The sequence below is a fragment of the Aquarana catesbeiana genome, linkage group LG05 (genome assembly GCF_042186555.1).
Source record: "Aquarana catesbeiana isolate 2022-GZ linkage group LG05, ASM4218655v1, whole genome shotgun sequence".
Lineage (NCBI taxonomy): Eukaryota > Metazoa > Chordata > Amphibia > Anura > Ranidae > Aquarana > Aquarana catesbeiana.
The window spans coordinates 116,895,861-116,911,953 of record NC_133328.1 but is presented as its reverse complement, the minus strand read 5'-3'; the positions used below and the strand labels follow the sequence as shown (position 1 = coordinate 116,911,953).

At 44.2% G+C, this 16,093-nt stretch overlaps 1 protein-coding gene across 1 annotated transcript in view; it reads right to left on the bottom strand.

Moving 5' to 3' along the window:
* Window positions 1-16,093, bottom strand: part of STK31 (serine/threonine kinase 31) — a 462,200-nt gene that overhangs the window by 369,890 nt on the left and 76,217 nt on the right. Inside the window, exon 4 of the mRNA XM_073630106.1 lies at window positions 2,548-2,622. Coding sequence (XP_073486207.1) covers window positions 2,548-2,622 — 75 coding nt within the window. The remainder of the gene's footprint in view (window positions 1-2,547; window positions 2,623-16,093) is intronic.

Sequence of the window (16,093 nt, the reverse complement as noted above, 5' to 3'; positions counted from 1 at the left end):
CCCATCTCCCGACTGCATCTCTAGAGCTCAGCCACAGTGATCTTTGGGTTCTTCTTTACCTCTCTCACCAAGGCTCTTCTGCCCCGATAGCCAAGTTTGGACGGATGGCCAGCTCTAGGAAGGGTTCTGGTTGTCCCAAACATCTTCCATTTAAGGATTATGGAGGCCACTGTGCTCTTAGGAACCTTAAGTGCAGCAGAATTTTTTTTGTAACCTTGGCCAGATCTGTGCTTTGCCACAATTCTATCTCTGAGCTCTTCAGGCAGTTCCTTTGACCTCAACATTCTCATTTGCTCTGACATGCACTGTGAGCTGTAAGGTCTTATATAGACAGGTGTGTAGCTTTCCTAATAAAGTCCAATCAGTATAATCAAACACAGCTGGACTCAAATGAAGGTGTAGAACCATCTCAAGGATGATCAGAAGAAATGGACAGCACCTGAGTTTAATACATGAGTGTCACAGCAAAGGGTCTGAATACTTAGGACCATGTGATATTTCAGTTTTTCTTTTTTAATAAATCTGCAAAAATGTCAACAATTCTGTGTTTTTCTGTCAATATGGGGTGCTGTGTGTACATTAATGAGGAAAAAACTTAAATGATTTTAGCAAATGGCTGCAATATAACAAAGCGTGAAAAATTTAAGGGGGTCTGAATACTTTCCGTCCCCACTGTATATACATACACACATATACAACACACACAGCACATACATATATCTCCATACATGCACATACATATACACACACAAATATACTGTGTGCTAGAGCTGCACGATTCTGGCTAAAATAAGAATCACAATTTTTTTGCTTAGAAGATAGATCATGATACTTTCATGATTCTTGCGGCATAACATCATCTTTCACATTAAAACAAAAACAAATTGGGCTAACTTGACTATTTTGTTTTTTTATTATTATTATTATTCATTGAAGTGTATTTTTTTCCAAAAAAACTGCGTTTGAAAGACCGCTGGACAAATACAGTGTGACATAAAATATTTCAGCAATTGATATTTTATTCCCTAGGGTCTCTGCTAAAATATATATAATGTTTGGGGGTTCCAAGTAATTTTCTAGCAAAAAATATTGATTTTAACTTAAGAAACAAGTGTCAGAAAAAGATTTAGACTTTAAGTGGTTAAACTTCCTGCATTTACACGTTGTTTAAAAACTTGGCAGACTGCCTGGATTTTTCCCTTTGATCTAAGAAGGAAGAGTTATACAAGGTTTCTTTTTAAAAACTTGGCAGACTGCCGGGATGTTTTCTTTTGACAGCTGAGCAAGCAGAAAAGTCTCTCCACTTGTTATATGAAAGAATGGCAAACAGAGATCGTCAGTGGGGTTGAATCGAGATCACGATTTTTTAACGATTAATTGTGCAGCTCTACTGTGTGCACAATTATTAATCGCCACACACGCTTGACACCATCTGAACCAAAATACGTTTATCTTGGTCTCATCAGACCACAGGACATGGTTCCAGTAATCCATGTCCTTAGTCTGCTTGTCTTCAGCAAACTGTTTGCAAGCATTCCTGTGCATCATCTTTAGAAGAGGCTTCCTTCTAGGACAACAGCCATACAGACCAATTTGATGCAGTGTGCGGCGCATGGTCTGAGCACTGACAGGCTGACCCCTCACTCCTTCAACCTCTGCAGCATTGCTGGCAGCACCCTTACGTCTATTGCCCAAAGACAACCTCTGGATATGACGTTGAACACCTGCACTCAACTTCTTTGATCGACCATGGCGAGGACTGTTCCGAGTGGAACCTGTCCTGTTAAACCACTGTATGGTCTTGGCCACCGTGCTGCAGCTCAGTTTCTGTGTCTTGGCAATCTTCTTATAACCTAGGCAATCTTCATGAGGAGCAACAATTATTTTTTTCAGATCCTCAGAGAGTTCTTTGCCATGAGGTGCCATGTTGAACGAACAGTGACCATTATGAGAGAGGGATGACACCAAATTTAACACACCTGAGGACCTTGTAACACTAATGAGTCACATGACACCGGGGAGAGGAAATGGCTAATTGGTTCACTAGGGGTGTACTCACCTTTGTTGCCAGTGGTTTAGACATTAATAGCTGTGTGTTGAGTTATTTTGAGGGGACAGCAAATAGAGGCATTTACTGGTCTAGCAGAGGAGGAAGATCAAGAATCAGCAGTGTTTTTATTATCAATTGACACATACATTTCCCAACAAATGCGTACTGACCTCCTTGATGCAGTAAAGTTCGGCAATCTGGTAAGTTCTCACCTTATGTGTAATGGTGGTGGTAGTGTTCTCCTTTCACACTGATCTACTGATCTCTTTGCACATCGATAGTCTGAATCATTTGAATTGTTACAGCAAAGGCATTCTAAAATACAAGCAGTATCATTTACTGCCCCAAATCCCCCCACACACACCACCCCGCAGTGGATTGCTTTGAAAAGGGCTGTGAAAGGTGGTTAGAAAGCAGTCAGGAGGCAATACTGCAGAATATAAATTTTACATTCTGGGACAGTGCCACAAGGTTTTCTATAAAAGTTATTTCCTTACCTGTTCATCATCAACCACATGCTGCAACTTGCATCTATACCAACACTTGTCTGCTGAGAACATTCCACCATAAACCTGTAAATAAAATACAAGCTGTCAGTATATTCATTGTCCATTAATATTCAAAAAGCATAATAACAGGTCCAGAGAATTAACCTGGAAAATCATTACTTATGCACCATAATTATTAAAAGTGGTTGTAAAGTCAGTGAGGACAATTACTGGCATCCCTCGGTTATTAAAAGCTACGTGTGTTTTTTTGTTTTTAATTATGAAGCTAAATAACTTATTTCACAGTGCCGATGTGTGCTCACGTGACCTCCTGTCGCTCAGCGGGAGTGGCTGAGATTCCCCTCTGACGTTAGCAGGGAGGTCACGTGACTGCACAGCGGCCCTGTGAAATAAGGCATCTAAACTCATAATTAAAACAAAAACACAAAGATTTAAATATAAAGGTTGCTGAAACAGAGGGAATGCCAGTAATTGTGTTCAGTGACTCTGTGTTCAGACTCTGAACACAACGGGAAAACTGAGGAATGTAAACTGACCATAGTATCATGGATCAGCAGCCATGATTACTATGGTTAGCACACCTAGGGGGACACAGGAACAGGCAGGATCAACCCGGTATTTTACAGAATAGAATGGGACAAATGACACCCCAGAAGCACTATGTTTATTGTTTATTATAGAGAAACAGGCTCTTTTCCTTTTTTTATTTAGGGTTACAACTGCTTTATGCTATTTAACAGTTTTCGGTTATGTTTTATAAGGGACTATACAGTAGGTATGTGCCAAAAGGCACCTGGAGTGTTTGAGAGGTAAATATTCACTCATAACACAAGCATATCTCGGAACCAGTGATATAATTTAAAGTAAATGGTGAACACAATGCATTAAAAACCCACTGCAGTACAATAAATATAATTACATTGGTCAAAAAACATTTAATCTGCAATATATATTTATTTATATAGCTGTCACATAACTACACAGCCTTATCACGGCCTACTTCCCCAACTCTGTGGCTTACATCGCACACAGTAGATGGATGGTGGGAGGCATTACATCACTGCCATCTAGCAGTGGGTAGGATTGCACGACGAGTGCACGGGCTAACATAACACACATAGTAGTTTAGAAATTTCCCCGTCTGTGTGCGTTTCCTTCCAGAACCAGCTGCAGTTTTGGAACTTCACAGCCAAAAATGCAGTTGGTTGTGAAACAAGTGTGTGTGGTAAACCCCTCTGCCCACATGCTGCTTCCCACCTGCTGTTTAATGTTAAACAGCTCACCAACCAGTATGCCCACTATACAATCTACATATGGGAAGAACTGCTTTATAATCTTCCATCTGTTTCTCCTTCCCCCTCACAAACCAATACAATTCTTTATCTCCCACCAAGCATATAGTACACCAGCATTCCTCTTTTCTATTGGATGGAGAGATTTTGCAAAATATAGTAAATGTGGCATGCAACCAGGTGATTTGGTGCATATATTGTGAAGATGCCGAAAGTTAGTGAGATACTAAGATGATGTCATTTTAAAATAAATTAGGTATATAAAAACATACCCATTAGTAAACCCCCCATCCCCCCACTTACTTGCATTTTTGGTTACATTGATACCACTGGCTTAGATAACCCTACTCACAGTGCGGTGCAAAGGTCTCTCTATTTGACTGGATTACAGAACATAAAAATACTAGCATTTGAAAAAATTACAAATGAACAGAGAGGCACTATTAACCACTTCACATCCGCGCTATGGCCGAATGATGGCCACAGCGTGGACCTGAATTCCCGGGAGGCTGTCGTGCGCCTGCAGGCCGCGCGCCGAGCACGCTGTGATCACTGAGTCATTGAGACTCGGGTGATCACCGATCCAAGTAAGGGGCCGGTCCCGACCCCTTACCATGTGACCAGCTGTCCAGCCAATGACAGCTGATCACATGATGTAAACAAAAGATCGGTAATCGTTCTTTTTTTCTACTCACGCTAACAGCGTGAGTAGAAAAAAAAGCCAATCACCAGCTTGGATGTGAGGGACATCGGTCCCGAAGTGGAAGAGGCACGTCTGCCTCATCAGAGCAACCTAATAGTGCCACCTAACAGTGCCCACAGTGCCACCTATCAAAGCCCAGCAGTGCTGCCCATCACTGCCGCCCAGCAGTGCTGCCCATCACTGCCGCCCATCACTGCCGCCCATCAGCGTACATAAAAAAAAATTAAAAAAGAAAAAAAGTTTAAATTTTTTTAACAAAAAGTAAAAAAAACTGCAGAGGTGATCAAATACTACCAAAAGAAAGCTTTATTTGTGGTGAAAAAAATGATAAAAATTTCATTTGGGTACAGTGTTGTATGACCGCGCAATTGTCTTTTAAAGTGCGTCAGCGCTGAAAGCTGAAAATTGGTCTGGATAGGACGGGGGTTTAAGTGCCCTGTAAGCAAGTGGTTAAAAGATATTGAACCAATGGAATAAAATTGGATGAGGGCGATAAACACACATGTGCTAGGACACGGGATTGTAGGCTAATGCTGGCCATACACGCACAGAATTGGCCACTAATTGACAGAATAAACTCGTTTAAATGATCCATGATTGTAGTGCCCGTTCGATTACAATAAACACATATATAAATTATACAGGACAGAATATTGTTATTGTTTTGATTACAACATACACATATACACTTTAGTTAAAACAGGAAAAGTTTTCGCTTCAGATCCATCAACATTAGTAGGGCCAAAGAACGGCACGATTGCCGAACGATCTTTTCCGAAGACGACCAGTTTCAGCAGAAATTCTGTGCGTGTATGGCCAACATAAGGGTCATTGCTTGGTGAAGTCTTTGCCACTGGTTAGTGGACTTACATGCTGGGAGGCACAGGCACAATGTCCTGCAACTCCTAGCAGTGATCACAGAGACACAAACTGACAATGGCGGAAAGATCTTCTTCCATGCTTGTTGTGGTCAGCCTGAAATAGGAAGCCAGAGGAACTGGCAAAATCACCAGGTTATTAAAATGAAAGTATAAATAAAAAACTTTGCCGGGTAAATTTTTTAATACCAACATGTATAAAAAAAAAAAAAAAAAAAAAAAAGACCACATATTGCATCTTCATTTTTGGGAAAACCTACACTTTACTTATCCACTGATAAGTGGACACTCCTGGCCCCTCCCTCCATCCGAGTGCCCCCAGAGCACTCAAGCAGGCTCCCTCCCGAGCCACAGCTCTGCGTGTTCATTCACACACTTAACCGCAGCTCAAACAATTCTTTGTAAAACAAATATCACAGCCAGGTACAGCTCCATTTACTTTTCACCATTGTATCCAAGGCATTACAGTTTTGTCAAGTTTATGATTGGGTAGGAAAAGAGCAGCCACTTACTAAAGGTGTCATCTCTGTACTGACTCTCCTTCAATTATCAAGTACTATTTGTTAGATTCAAAGCACTATGTGCTTTGTTACTCATCATAATATCCCTTTGTCCGAGTTCATTGACAAACATAGCACTTCATAATCTTGACCGTAGGGGTACATCGGGCCACCTTCTGGAGTAGGACACTAAGCAGAAAAAAAAACTAACACCACACAGCCTATGGGTAGTTCTAGTTGGTAATAAACCCCTTTCTGCTATAGGCAGCCAAGATCATCACAAAATAGTACAAGGATATGGAAAAAAAGAAAAGAAAAAAAAAAAAAAAAAAAAAAAAAGAAGAAAAATAGGATTTTTACAATTAATAATATATATATAATTTATAATAGCATACCTGTAAAATCTTTTTCTTGCAGTACATCACGGAACATGGAGCCTTAAGTAATTACATAATGGGTTATAGGCCGCCTTCAGGTGTTGACACTGGTAAACCCAATCAAGGAAGTTCACTCCCTATATAACCCCTCCTCCATCAGTTTTTGTAGCAAAGCAATATACTTAAATCCCCAAAAACAGGGGAGGGACCTCTGTGTCCCATGATGTACTCCAAGATAAGGATTTTACAGGTTAACTGTTCTAAAAATCCTATTTTCTTTATCGTACATCATATGACACAGAGCCTTAATTACTTAATGGGACGTCCCATAGCAATGCTACTTGAGGGGAGGGAGACACAACGTGGAGGATACCCCCAGACTGGATCTATACTGCTGCCTGTAGCACACTGCGCCCGAAGGCAATATCCTCATACCTCCTTACATCCACCTGATAACATTTTGTGAATATATGCACTGAAGTCCAAGTTGCGGCTTTACAGATCTGAGCCATGGAGGCCTGATGACGCACTGCCCAAGAAGCACTAACTGACCTGGTAGAGTGCGTCTTAACTTGAAACGGGGGGAATCTTACCCCTTAAATCATGAATTTGAATTATTACTTGTCTAATCCACTTAGCGACAGTGGATTTCGATGATGCCTGTCCTTTCTTAGGACCCTCTGGCAGAATAAATAAAACATCAGTCTTCCGAATCTGAGCAGTTGCCTTTAAATAGATTTTCACTGCTCTCACCACCACATCAAGACAATGTAGTGACTTTTCTTCCCTGGAACATGGTTTTGGAAAAAACTATGGCAGGACAATATCTTGGTTCAGGTGAAAACCTGAGACCACTTTTGGCAAAAAGCCTGAACGAGGGCGTAACGCCACTCTGTCCTCATGAAACATCAAATATGGCTCTTTACAAGAAAGAGCAGCCAATTCTGAAACCCTCCTTGCTGAGGATATAGCAACCAAAAATACCAACTTCCTTGTCAAAAGGACTAAGGCAATATGTTGTATCGGTTCAAATGGCTGTTTTTGTAACACAGACAAAACTACGTTTAGGTCCCAAGGGTTCAAGGGAGATTTGACGGGTGGATTAAGCCGCGTTATCCCTTGTATAAAACCCCGGACTAAAGAATGAGTAGCAAGTGGTCTTTCAAAAAAGACTGATAAAGCTGAGACTTGGCCTTTAATAGTACTCAAGGCCAATTTCATTTCTACTCCTAATTGTAGAAAGGCAAGAATTCTGCCTATGATATATCTCCGAGGGTGCCAACCCTTGAATTCACACCAGGAAACATAAGCCCTCCACACTCTATAATATATAGTTCTGGAAGCTGGCTTCCTAGCATTAATCCGGGTAGAGATAACTGACCCAGAAAGCCCACGTTTCCTAAGAATGTGGGTTTCAATAGCCAAGCTGTTAAATTTAGAGACCGTAAGGAAGGATGGAATATCGGTCCCTGAGAGAGCAGATCTGGCTGTAGTGGGAGGGACCATGGGCCCTCCACTGCCATCTTTACGATTTCTGCATACCATGACCTTCTGGGCCATGCTGGTGCCACCAGAAGTACCGGCTTTCTTTTCAAAGCCTGATCCTGCAAAGAAGTCGTGGTAGCAACCGAGTAGAGGGGAATGCATAGATCACTGAGAACTGATCCCATGGGGTCACCAACGCATACTTCCGCATGCGAATGGATCCCTTGTTCTGGCCACAAAGTTGACTAACTTCATGTTGAACCTGGACACTAGAAGATCTACGTCCGGAGTCCCCCATCTTTGGCAAAGAGCCCAAAATATGTCGGGGTGAAGAGACCATTCCCCTGGGAATAACTGCTGGCGACTTAAGTAGTCCGTCTGCCAATTCTCTACTCCCGGAATGAAGACTGCCGAAAGGCACGGAACATTCCTTTCTGCCCAAGTTAGAATATGGTTCACCTCTCTGCGCTGAGAGACTTCTGGTGCCCCCTTGGTGATTGATATAGACCACAGCTGTGGCATTGTCGGATTGAATCCTGACAGCACAATCCCGTAACCTGAAAGTCCAGGCCTTTAGAGCCAGACGTACTGCCCAAATCTCTAGGATATTGATGGGCAAGATTCTTTCGCTTCTTGACCACTGTCCCTGGACAGTTGTCTTTTCTAGTACTGCTCCCCAGCCTGAAAGGCTGGCATCCGTCGTTACCACTTTCCAGATGACTGGTCTGAAGGATTTTCCTTTCAGCAGATTCTGGGCTAGTAACCACCAAGTAAGGCTTTGGGACAGCCGCATTGGCAAGTCTAAAGCTTAAATTGGTTTGTTCCAAGGAGACAGGATACTGTTTTGCAACAGTCTTGAATGAAACTGGGCATAGGGAACTGCTTCAAATGAAGCCACCGTGGTTCCTAGTAACCTCATACAAAGGCGAATAGAGGGATCGCCATTTGACCTGACCATCCACACCAGCTCTCTTATGGAATTGATCTTTGCCTGAGGTTGTGTCTATGATCAGACCCAAGTACTAAAGCCTTTTTAGCGGTATTAAGGAAGATTTCTCTAGGTTGAGAATCCAACCCAAACTTTTCAGATAGTTGGTTGTAGTGCATACGCTTTGCTCCAAACGAGTCATCGACTGATCTATTAGCAATAGATCATCTAGGTACACTACGACTGTTATGCCCTGGGCCCTTAACCTGGCTAGAGGTGGGGCCAGCACTTTGGTGAACACAGGGGGTGCTGTGGCTAGCCCGAAGGGCAGGGCTACAAACTGGAAATGCTGCTGTTCTAACTCAAACTGCAGAAACTTTTGATGAGCAGGAAAAATAGGGACATGCAGATATGCATCCCTGATGTCGATTGATGCCAGAAGTTCTCCTCCTAGAAGGACAGAAACTACTGACCTGATCGTCTCCAATCAAAAGGAGCGGATCTTCAGGAACAGATTTAGATTTCTTAGATCTAGAATGGGTCCGACGTCTCCATTTGGTTTTGGTACCATGAAAAGATTTGAATAAAACCCCAGACCTTGCTCTTTTCTTTTGTGGGGATCTGTATGATCACCCTTTGAGATATTAATTGGTCTAGTGCCTGAAACAGAGATTGTCTCTTCTCTGGATCTTTGGGAACGCTTGACCTCAGGAAGCGAGACGGAAAGTCCCAAAATTCCAGCTTGTACCCCAGCGTTACTGTGGAGATGACCCATCTGTCCTGAATTTCCTCTTTCCAGACTTCTGAAAACTGCAGAAGTCTTCCACCCCCCTTGGTGAGGGGGGTTGCCTCTTCATGATGAGGCTTTAGGATTGTGCTTTGCAGGTTTCCGACCCAAGGACTTCTTTTGAGCCTGGGTTTGATCCTGACGTTTCCCTCTAGAGTCTGACGGCAGAGGCCGTTGCCACTGCCTAGAGGCGGAGGCCCCTGGTGCAGGGAAAAGAGCCCGTTTAAACAAAGGACATTTATACTTTCTTTTGACTGGCAAAAAAGTACTTTTCCCACTAGAAATTGTTTGGACATATTTATCCAAGTCTTCTTCAAATAATCGCTCCCCATGAAAGGGGAACCCAGTTAGGAGGTTTTTACAAGGTGCTTCAGTTGACCAATTTTTTAACCACAGGATTCTACGTATATGCACAAGCATAAGCGTAAGGCGGGACGCCTGGTGAATATATTCTTTAATGCCATCTATGGCAAAGCATAATGCTTTTGGTAGTTCAGCCAAATCCCGAGCTTGTTGGCAGGAAGCACCTGCCAAGGAAAAGGTAGACTTTAGCAGAGATTCCAACTTTTTATCTGTTGGATCCTTAAGTATCTGTGCATTGTCTATAGGACAGGTTAAGCTATTATTCACATCAATTGCTGGTACTTTCCATCTTTTGGAGAATTTCTCCTCCAGAGGATAGAGAACTGAAAATCTCTTAGGAGGGAAAAAATGCTTATCCGGGTAATCCCATTCAGCAAAAAATAAGCTGTTCTAGTAATGCATGTGCAGGAAATGCATGCAAAGGAGGAGAAGGTTTTATGGAACTCAAGGAAGAAGCCAAGCTTTCAGGAGACTGCGTATAGGGTAGCATGAAAGTAGAACGAACCTTCTCCGCAATGTCTCAGATTGAGGCGCTGAAAAAGGTTAATCTACCGTTGTTTTACCCACAGAGGAATCATCTTCCTTTCCTTCTCCTCCTGATCGACTGAGTGTAACACCTCATCCTGTGCTCACTGTTCCCCTTGCAAAGGTTCTGAAGTGGGGGGGGAACGGTATCTAGTACGCTTCCTATCCATTTGAATGGAGGATGCGATTAAAGCCGCTACTCTTTCTTCCAGACCCTGCAGCGAGGAGGAAAGGGCATCTTCAGTCACGTATACAGGGGCTGAGATGTGAGAAGCATCTGCACCATCAATTCGTTCCAATGGTTCACCCTGGTTTGCCATAACTGGTAATTCAAGCGAGGATGGAGGCGTGGAAATGCGACTCGAGATCCTAATGCCTGGGGGTGAAACCTTTGGTATCTTTTTGGTTTTTGTGGAGTCTTTTTTGGCAGGCATAGTCCTAAGTACAAAAACAGAGGCACTATACAAATTTGCACTTAATTGCTGAAAAAAAAAAAGTGTCGTTCCTGTATTAGGAATGCCAGTTTTGCAACCCATACGTGTCTCACAGCTCCTGTGTCCCTGTGTTGCAGGCTGCTTGTCTCTTCCTCATCAGCCGAGGCGAGACTGTCACAGCTGTGGTATTTATCTGTTTTTAGCCTGCCATGCGCCCTAGTGGACGTTCACGGCACCGCGTTTAGGCCCAGCACCCTCCAAGAAACAAATCCCGACCCTTTTTCTATATAAAATATTCCTGCGCCTGTGCGCATCGTTTTTCGGATTCCAGACCCAACGGAGGGGGGGGGGTAAGGCAGAGACCCATCCAGCAGTAGGCACAGACATAGTAAAAAAACAGCCACAGTAAAACATTTAGCGGTATTAACAGGACCTCCGCCGCCCGGGGGGGGGGGGGGGGGGGGGTAATGTAAGGAGGGTACAGCGCTGCTGTCCCTCTAATTCCATCAGGGGGGAAGAAGAAAATATTTTTGCAGATTTTTTACCTTGCAAAGTTTCCCTCCACACACTGCTGCAAACAGACACAGACTGAGCTTACAGTGAAGACAACCGAGTAGGTATGTGCATAGACCCCCTCTAGTGCGGAATTGAGGCCTGACAACATTTTTTTCCCTAATGGAACAATGCATAGATGTTTTTAATACCCACTTTTCTTCCCTAACCTTATCCTCGCCGCAGGATTTGCTGAATTAACAAGACAATCCAACCTTTACCCATCACTGCGGGCTACGTTTAGCAAGCCTTCAAGGACCAGGTCCCTAAAACGGGGTTCCAACTGCCTTGGACCTGTAAAAAAGCACCCCATCAGGAAGTTTAGGTAACGTAACAAGACCTAAGCCCTGGGTTCCAGGGGTCCAGCCCTACATATTGAGGCGTTACAGGCAAAACCCCGTGCTTTGGATACGAGGCCCCAGGTACCATCCTTTTAGGCCTCAATCGCACTTTGGATGGACCTGGTCTATGGAGACTATTTAAATCCAGCATGGATCCCTCGTCACTCGTGACCAACACCTTAGACACTGGCGAAAAAACTGATGTGCTCCTGGAAGGAGGAGGGGTTATATAGGGAGTAAACTTCCTTGATTGGGGTTCATTCATTGACAGACACAGCACTTCATAATCTTGACAGTAGGGACATCCCAAAGCAGTGCCTCAATGTGGGGGGGGGGGGGGGAGTAACCAAATCATAACACATAACACCCAAGAACCTCCGAAAGGAGGAAAACAAGAACCCTCTGAGGACCACTTGCAAAACCCTGCAGACAAAACACGTATCCAAAGAAACCAAAACAGCGACTTGTAAAACTTAGTTAAAGTGTGCACAGACGACCAGGCAGCCGCCTTTCAAACTTGGGACACTAACATCTGATGCCCGAATGCCCAGGAGGCACTAACTCCCTGGTAGAGTGTGGCGTAACAGAGAAGGGGAGAGCCACGACCCTCAATGGCATTAGCCTGGACAATTGTCTCCCTAATCCATCGGGAAATAGAGGCAGAGGAGGCTGCCTGGCCAGTTTGTGGGCCTTCTGCAATCCCAAAAAAAAGTCTGACCTCCAAAAGGATACCAAACCCCTTAAAAAAAAAAAAAAAAAAGCACGGAACAAGGAGTGTGTGTTACTAAAGGCCATTGGAAGAAAATCACAAGGGCAAAGAGCTAGCACGTAATAATACTCAAGGCCAGAATCTGATCAATGCCCCGTTGAAGAGCCAAAATCTTGGAAACTAAGGAGGAACACCGGTGCACATTCACAGCCGGGCACCAAGTAATATATGCCTTCCAAGTACAATAGTAAGAGGTGGATTTATGCATCTTGAACAATGTGGGAATCGCTGACCCCTACAACCCCCGTCCCTGACTTTCAATAGCTGACCGTCAAAGCCAGTGACAGTAAAGCAGGGTTGAAGAACTTTGCGCAAAGGGAGCAGACAACGAACGTCCTCAACTAACAGCACCACATCACTTTACCAAGGTCACCAAGGCCAATGCGGAGCCATCAGAATGACCAGGATCCCTTCAGCCACTATCCTGCGCAGCAAGGAAGAAGCTTCAGAGGAGGAAAGACGTGCAAGAGTTGATAATGCCTCTACGGCGCTACCAGAGTGAACTAACGCTAGTGCGAAACGTCAGCTCTTCCCTGTCTGCTGTGATTTTTGTATTTGATGTGCACCTTCTGAATAAACAAGGCTATCTATGAGTGCGGCTGTCCAGAAATTCATTCATGTCTAACGCTACCAGAGTGCACATTGCATCCGCCAGGTGGATTCCCTGTTCCCAACACGAACCTCAACACCTTCCCGTTGAGATAGGAGGCCAGCAGATCCACATCTGGTGTGCCCTAGCGCAGGATTGACAAAACACGTCTGGGGGGTAGAGACCACTCTTCTCGATCCAGCGTTGGACAACTGAGGTAGTACACCTGCCAGTTGTCAAAGCCTAGAATGTAAACAACAAAGAGCGCAGTAATCTGTAATTCTGTCCACCAAAGGATGCAGGAGGCCTCCAGCACTGCAGCAGAGTTTCTCATCCTGCCCTGATGATTAACATAGGCCAACAGCCTATTGTTTGACTAGACATCCTTTCAAAGGTTCCATCCAGCTAGCCAGACACAAATGAATCGCCTGTGGCTCTATGACACTGATGGGCAGTCGGGACACCTTCGGTCAACTTTAGCCCCAGGAAGCCCCCTCCCCATTTGGACAGGCTAGTGACCGTTGTGACCAACATCGAGTTGAGAGGGAGAAAGGACTTCCTAGCCCAAAAGATTCAGAGGACAAAGCCATCAGAGACAGAAGGAAGAGAGGCCCCGGCCAAGTGTCCAACACTGATCAGATTGTCCAGGGATCCAGGTGATGTTCCCTAACTGGATACTATTTCCTTCTGTAGGACCCTTGCGTGGAACGGCGCATATGGGACCGCCACAAAGGTGGGCATCATTAGGCCCAGAATCTGCATAGAAAAAAAAAAACAGACAGCCACTAGTGGGAAAGCAGTAACCAAACCGCAGTTCAAAGCTTCTGAAGTTTGTCCAGTGGGAGGAACACCGTGGCCGGTTCTGAGTCAAGAATCAGCCACAAATATTCCAAACATTCCTTGACAGAGCGGACTTCCTGAGGTTCAGCACCCAGTCTAACTCCTGTAGAGTGTGCATGGTGATCGCCACGTTGTCCACTGGCGCAGAGTGAAACTCACAGGAGGAGGAGGACATCCAGGTAGCCTATTAAAAAGGCAATAGGCCGCCGTCTTAGCAGTGCCAGGACCGGAGCCAGCACTTTGATAAACACCCAGGGGGCAGAGCCCAAACCAAAGGGAAATGGTAAAAATGGATGAAGGGAGGCCAGAAAACACCCCCCCCCCCTATGAAGGGAGCCCACCACAGAATGTTTGGATCCCATCCTAAACCTTTGCACCTTCACAAAACAATTCAGGGCCTTAAGATCCAGCATCAGACGAGCCCCTTTATTTCTCCGAATCATAAACAGGATTTAATAAAACCCAGAAACCTCTCCGGGTCGAGAACTGGGGCAAACCCTCCCTGGAGCAGCAGATTCAGCAACTCCCTGTATGGGGACTACAAATACGATTGAGAGAGCTAAAAATTGGAAGTAAAGATAGGATTTTTAAAAACAGCTTACCTGTAAAATCCTTTTCTTGGAGTACATCATAGGACACAGAGCCTCAGGTAATTACTTGGTGGGTTATGGGCCTACCTTCAGGTGTTGACACAGGTATAACCAATACAGGAAGTTGACTCCCCTATATATGCCCTCCTCCTTCCAGGAGTCCTCAGTTTTTGTAGCCAAGCAATATACTCTCATCCCATAAAACAGAGGGGCGGGAGCTCGGTCTCCTATGATGTACTCCAAGAAAAGGATTTTACAGGTAAGGTGTTTTAAAAATCCTATTTTATTTATCGTACATCATAGGAAACAGGGCCTCAAGTAATTACTTGGTGGGATGTCCCATAGCAATGCTACCTGAGGGGAGGGAGACAACCCGTAGGGCACCCCCAGACCTTGAGGAATTGTACTGCTGCTTGCAGCACACTGCGCCCAAAGGCGATATCCTCATTCCATTTTACATCTACTTGATAACATTTTGTAAATGTATGCACTGAAGACCAAGTCGCGGCCTTGCAGATCTGAGACATGGAGGCCTGGTGACGCACTGCCCAAGAAGCACCAACCGCACTGGTAGAGTGCGCCTTAACTTGAAAAGGGGGAATCTTTCCCTTTAAATCATAAGTTTGAATTAGAACTTGCCGAATCCATTTAGCCACAGTGGATTTTGACGATGCCTGTCCTTTTTTTAGGACCCTCTGGCAGAATAAATAAGACATCAGTCTTACGCATCTGAGCAATTTTCTTTAAACAGATCTTCACTGCTCTCACCACATCAAGACAATGTAGTGACTTTTCTTCTTTGGAACATGGTTTTGGAAAAAAACGATGGCAGGACAATATCTTCATTCAGATGAAAGCCTGAAACCACTTTTGGCTAAAAGCCTGGACGAGGGCGTAACACCACTCTGTCCTCATGAATAACCAACATTGTTTTGGAAAAACGGCAGGACAATATCTTGTTCAGGTGGAAACTTGAGACCACTTTTGGTAAAAAAAAAAAAACCTGGACAAGGGCCCAACACCACTCTGTCCTCATGAATAACCAAATATGGCTCTTTACAGGAAAGAGCAGCCAATTCTGAAGCCCTCCTTGCTGAGGATATAGCAACCAAAATATCAGCTTCCTAGTCAGAAGGACTAAGGGAACATGCTGTAATGGTTCGAATGGCGGTTTTTGTAACACTGACAAAACTAAATTTAAGTCCCAAGGGCTTAAGGGTGATTTAACTGGCGGATTAATCCGCATCACTCCTCGCATGAAACCCCAGACTAAAGAATGCGTAGCAAGTGGTCTTTGAAATAAAATAGATAAGGCTGAGACTTGGCCCTTAATAGTACTCAGGGCCAACTTCATCTCTACGCCTACTTGTAGAAAGGCAAGAATTCTGCCTCTATTATATCTCCGAGGGTGCCAACCCTTGGAATCACACCAGGAAACATAAGCTTTCCAGACTCTATAATATATAGCTCTAGAAGCTGGCTTCCTAGCATTAAAGTAGAGATAACTGACCCAGAAAGCCCACGTCTCTTCAGAATGTGGGTCTCAATAGCCAGGCCGTTAAATTTAGCATTCGTAAAGTA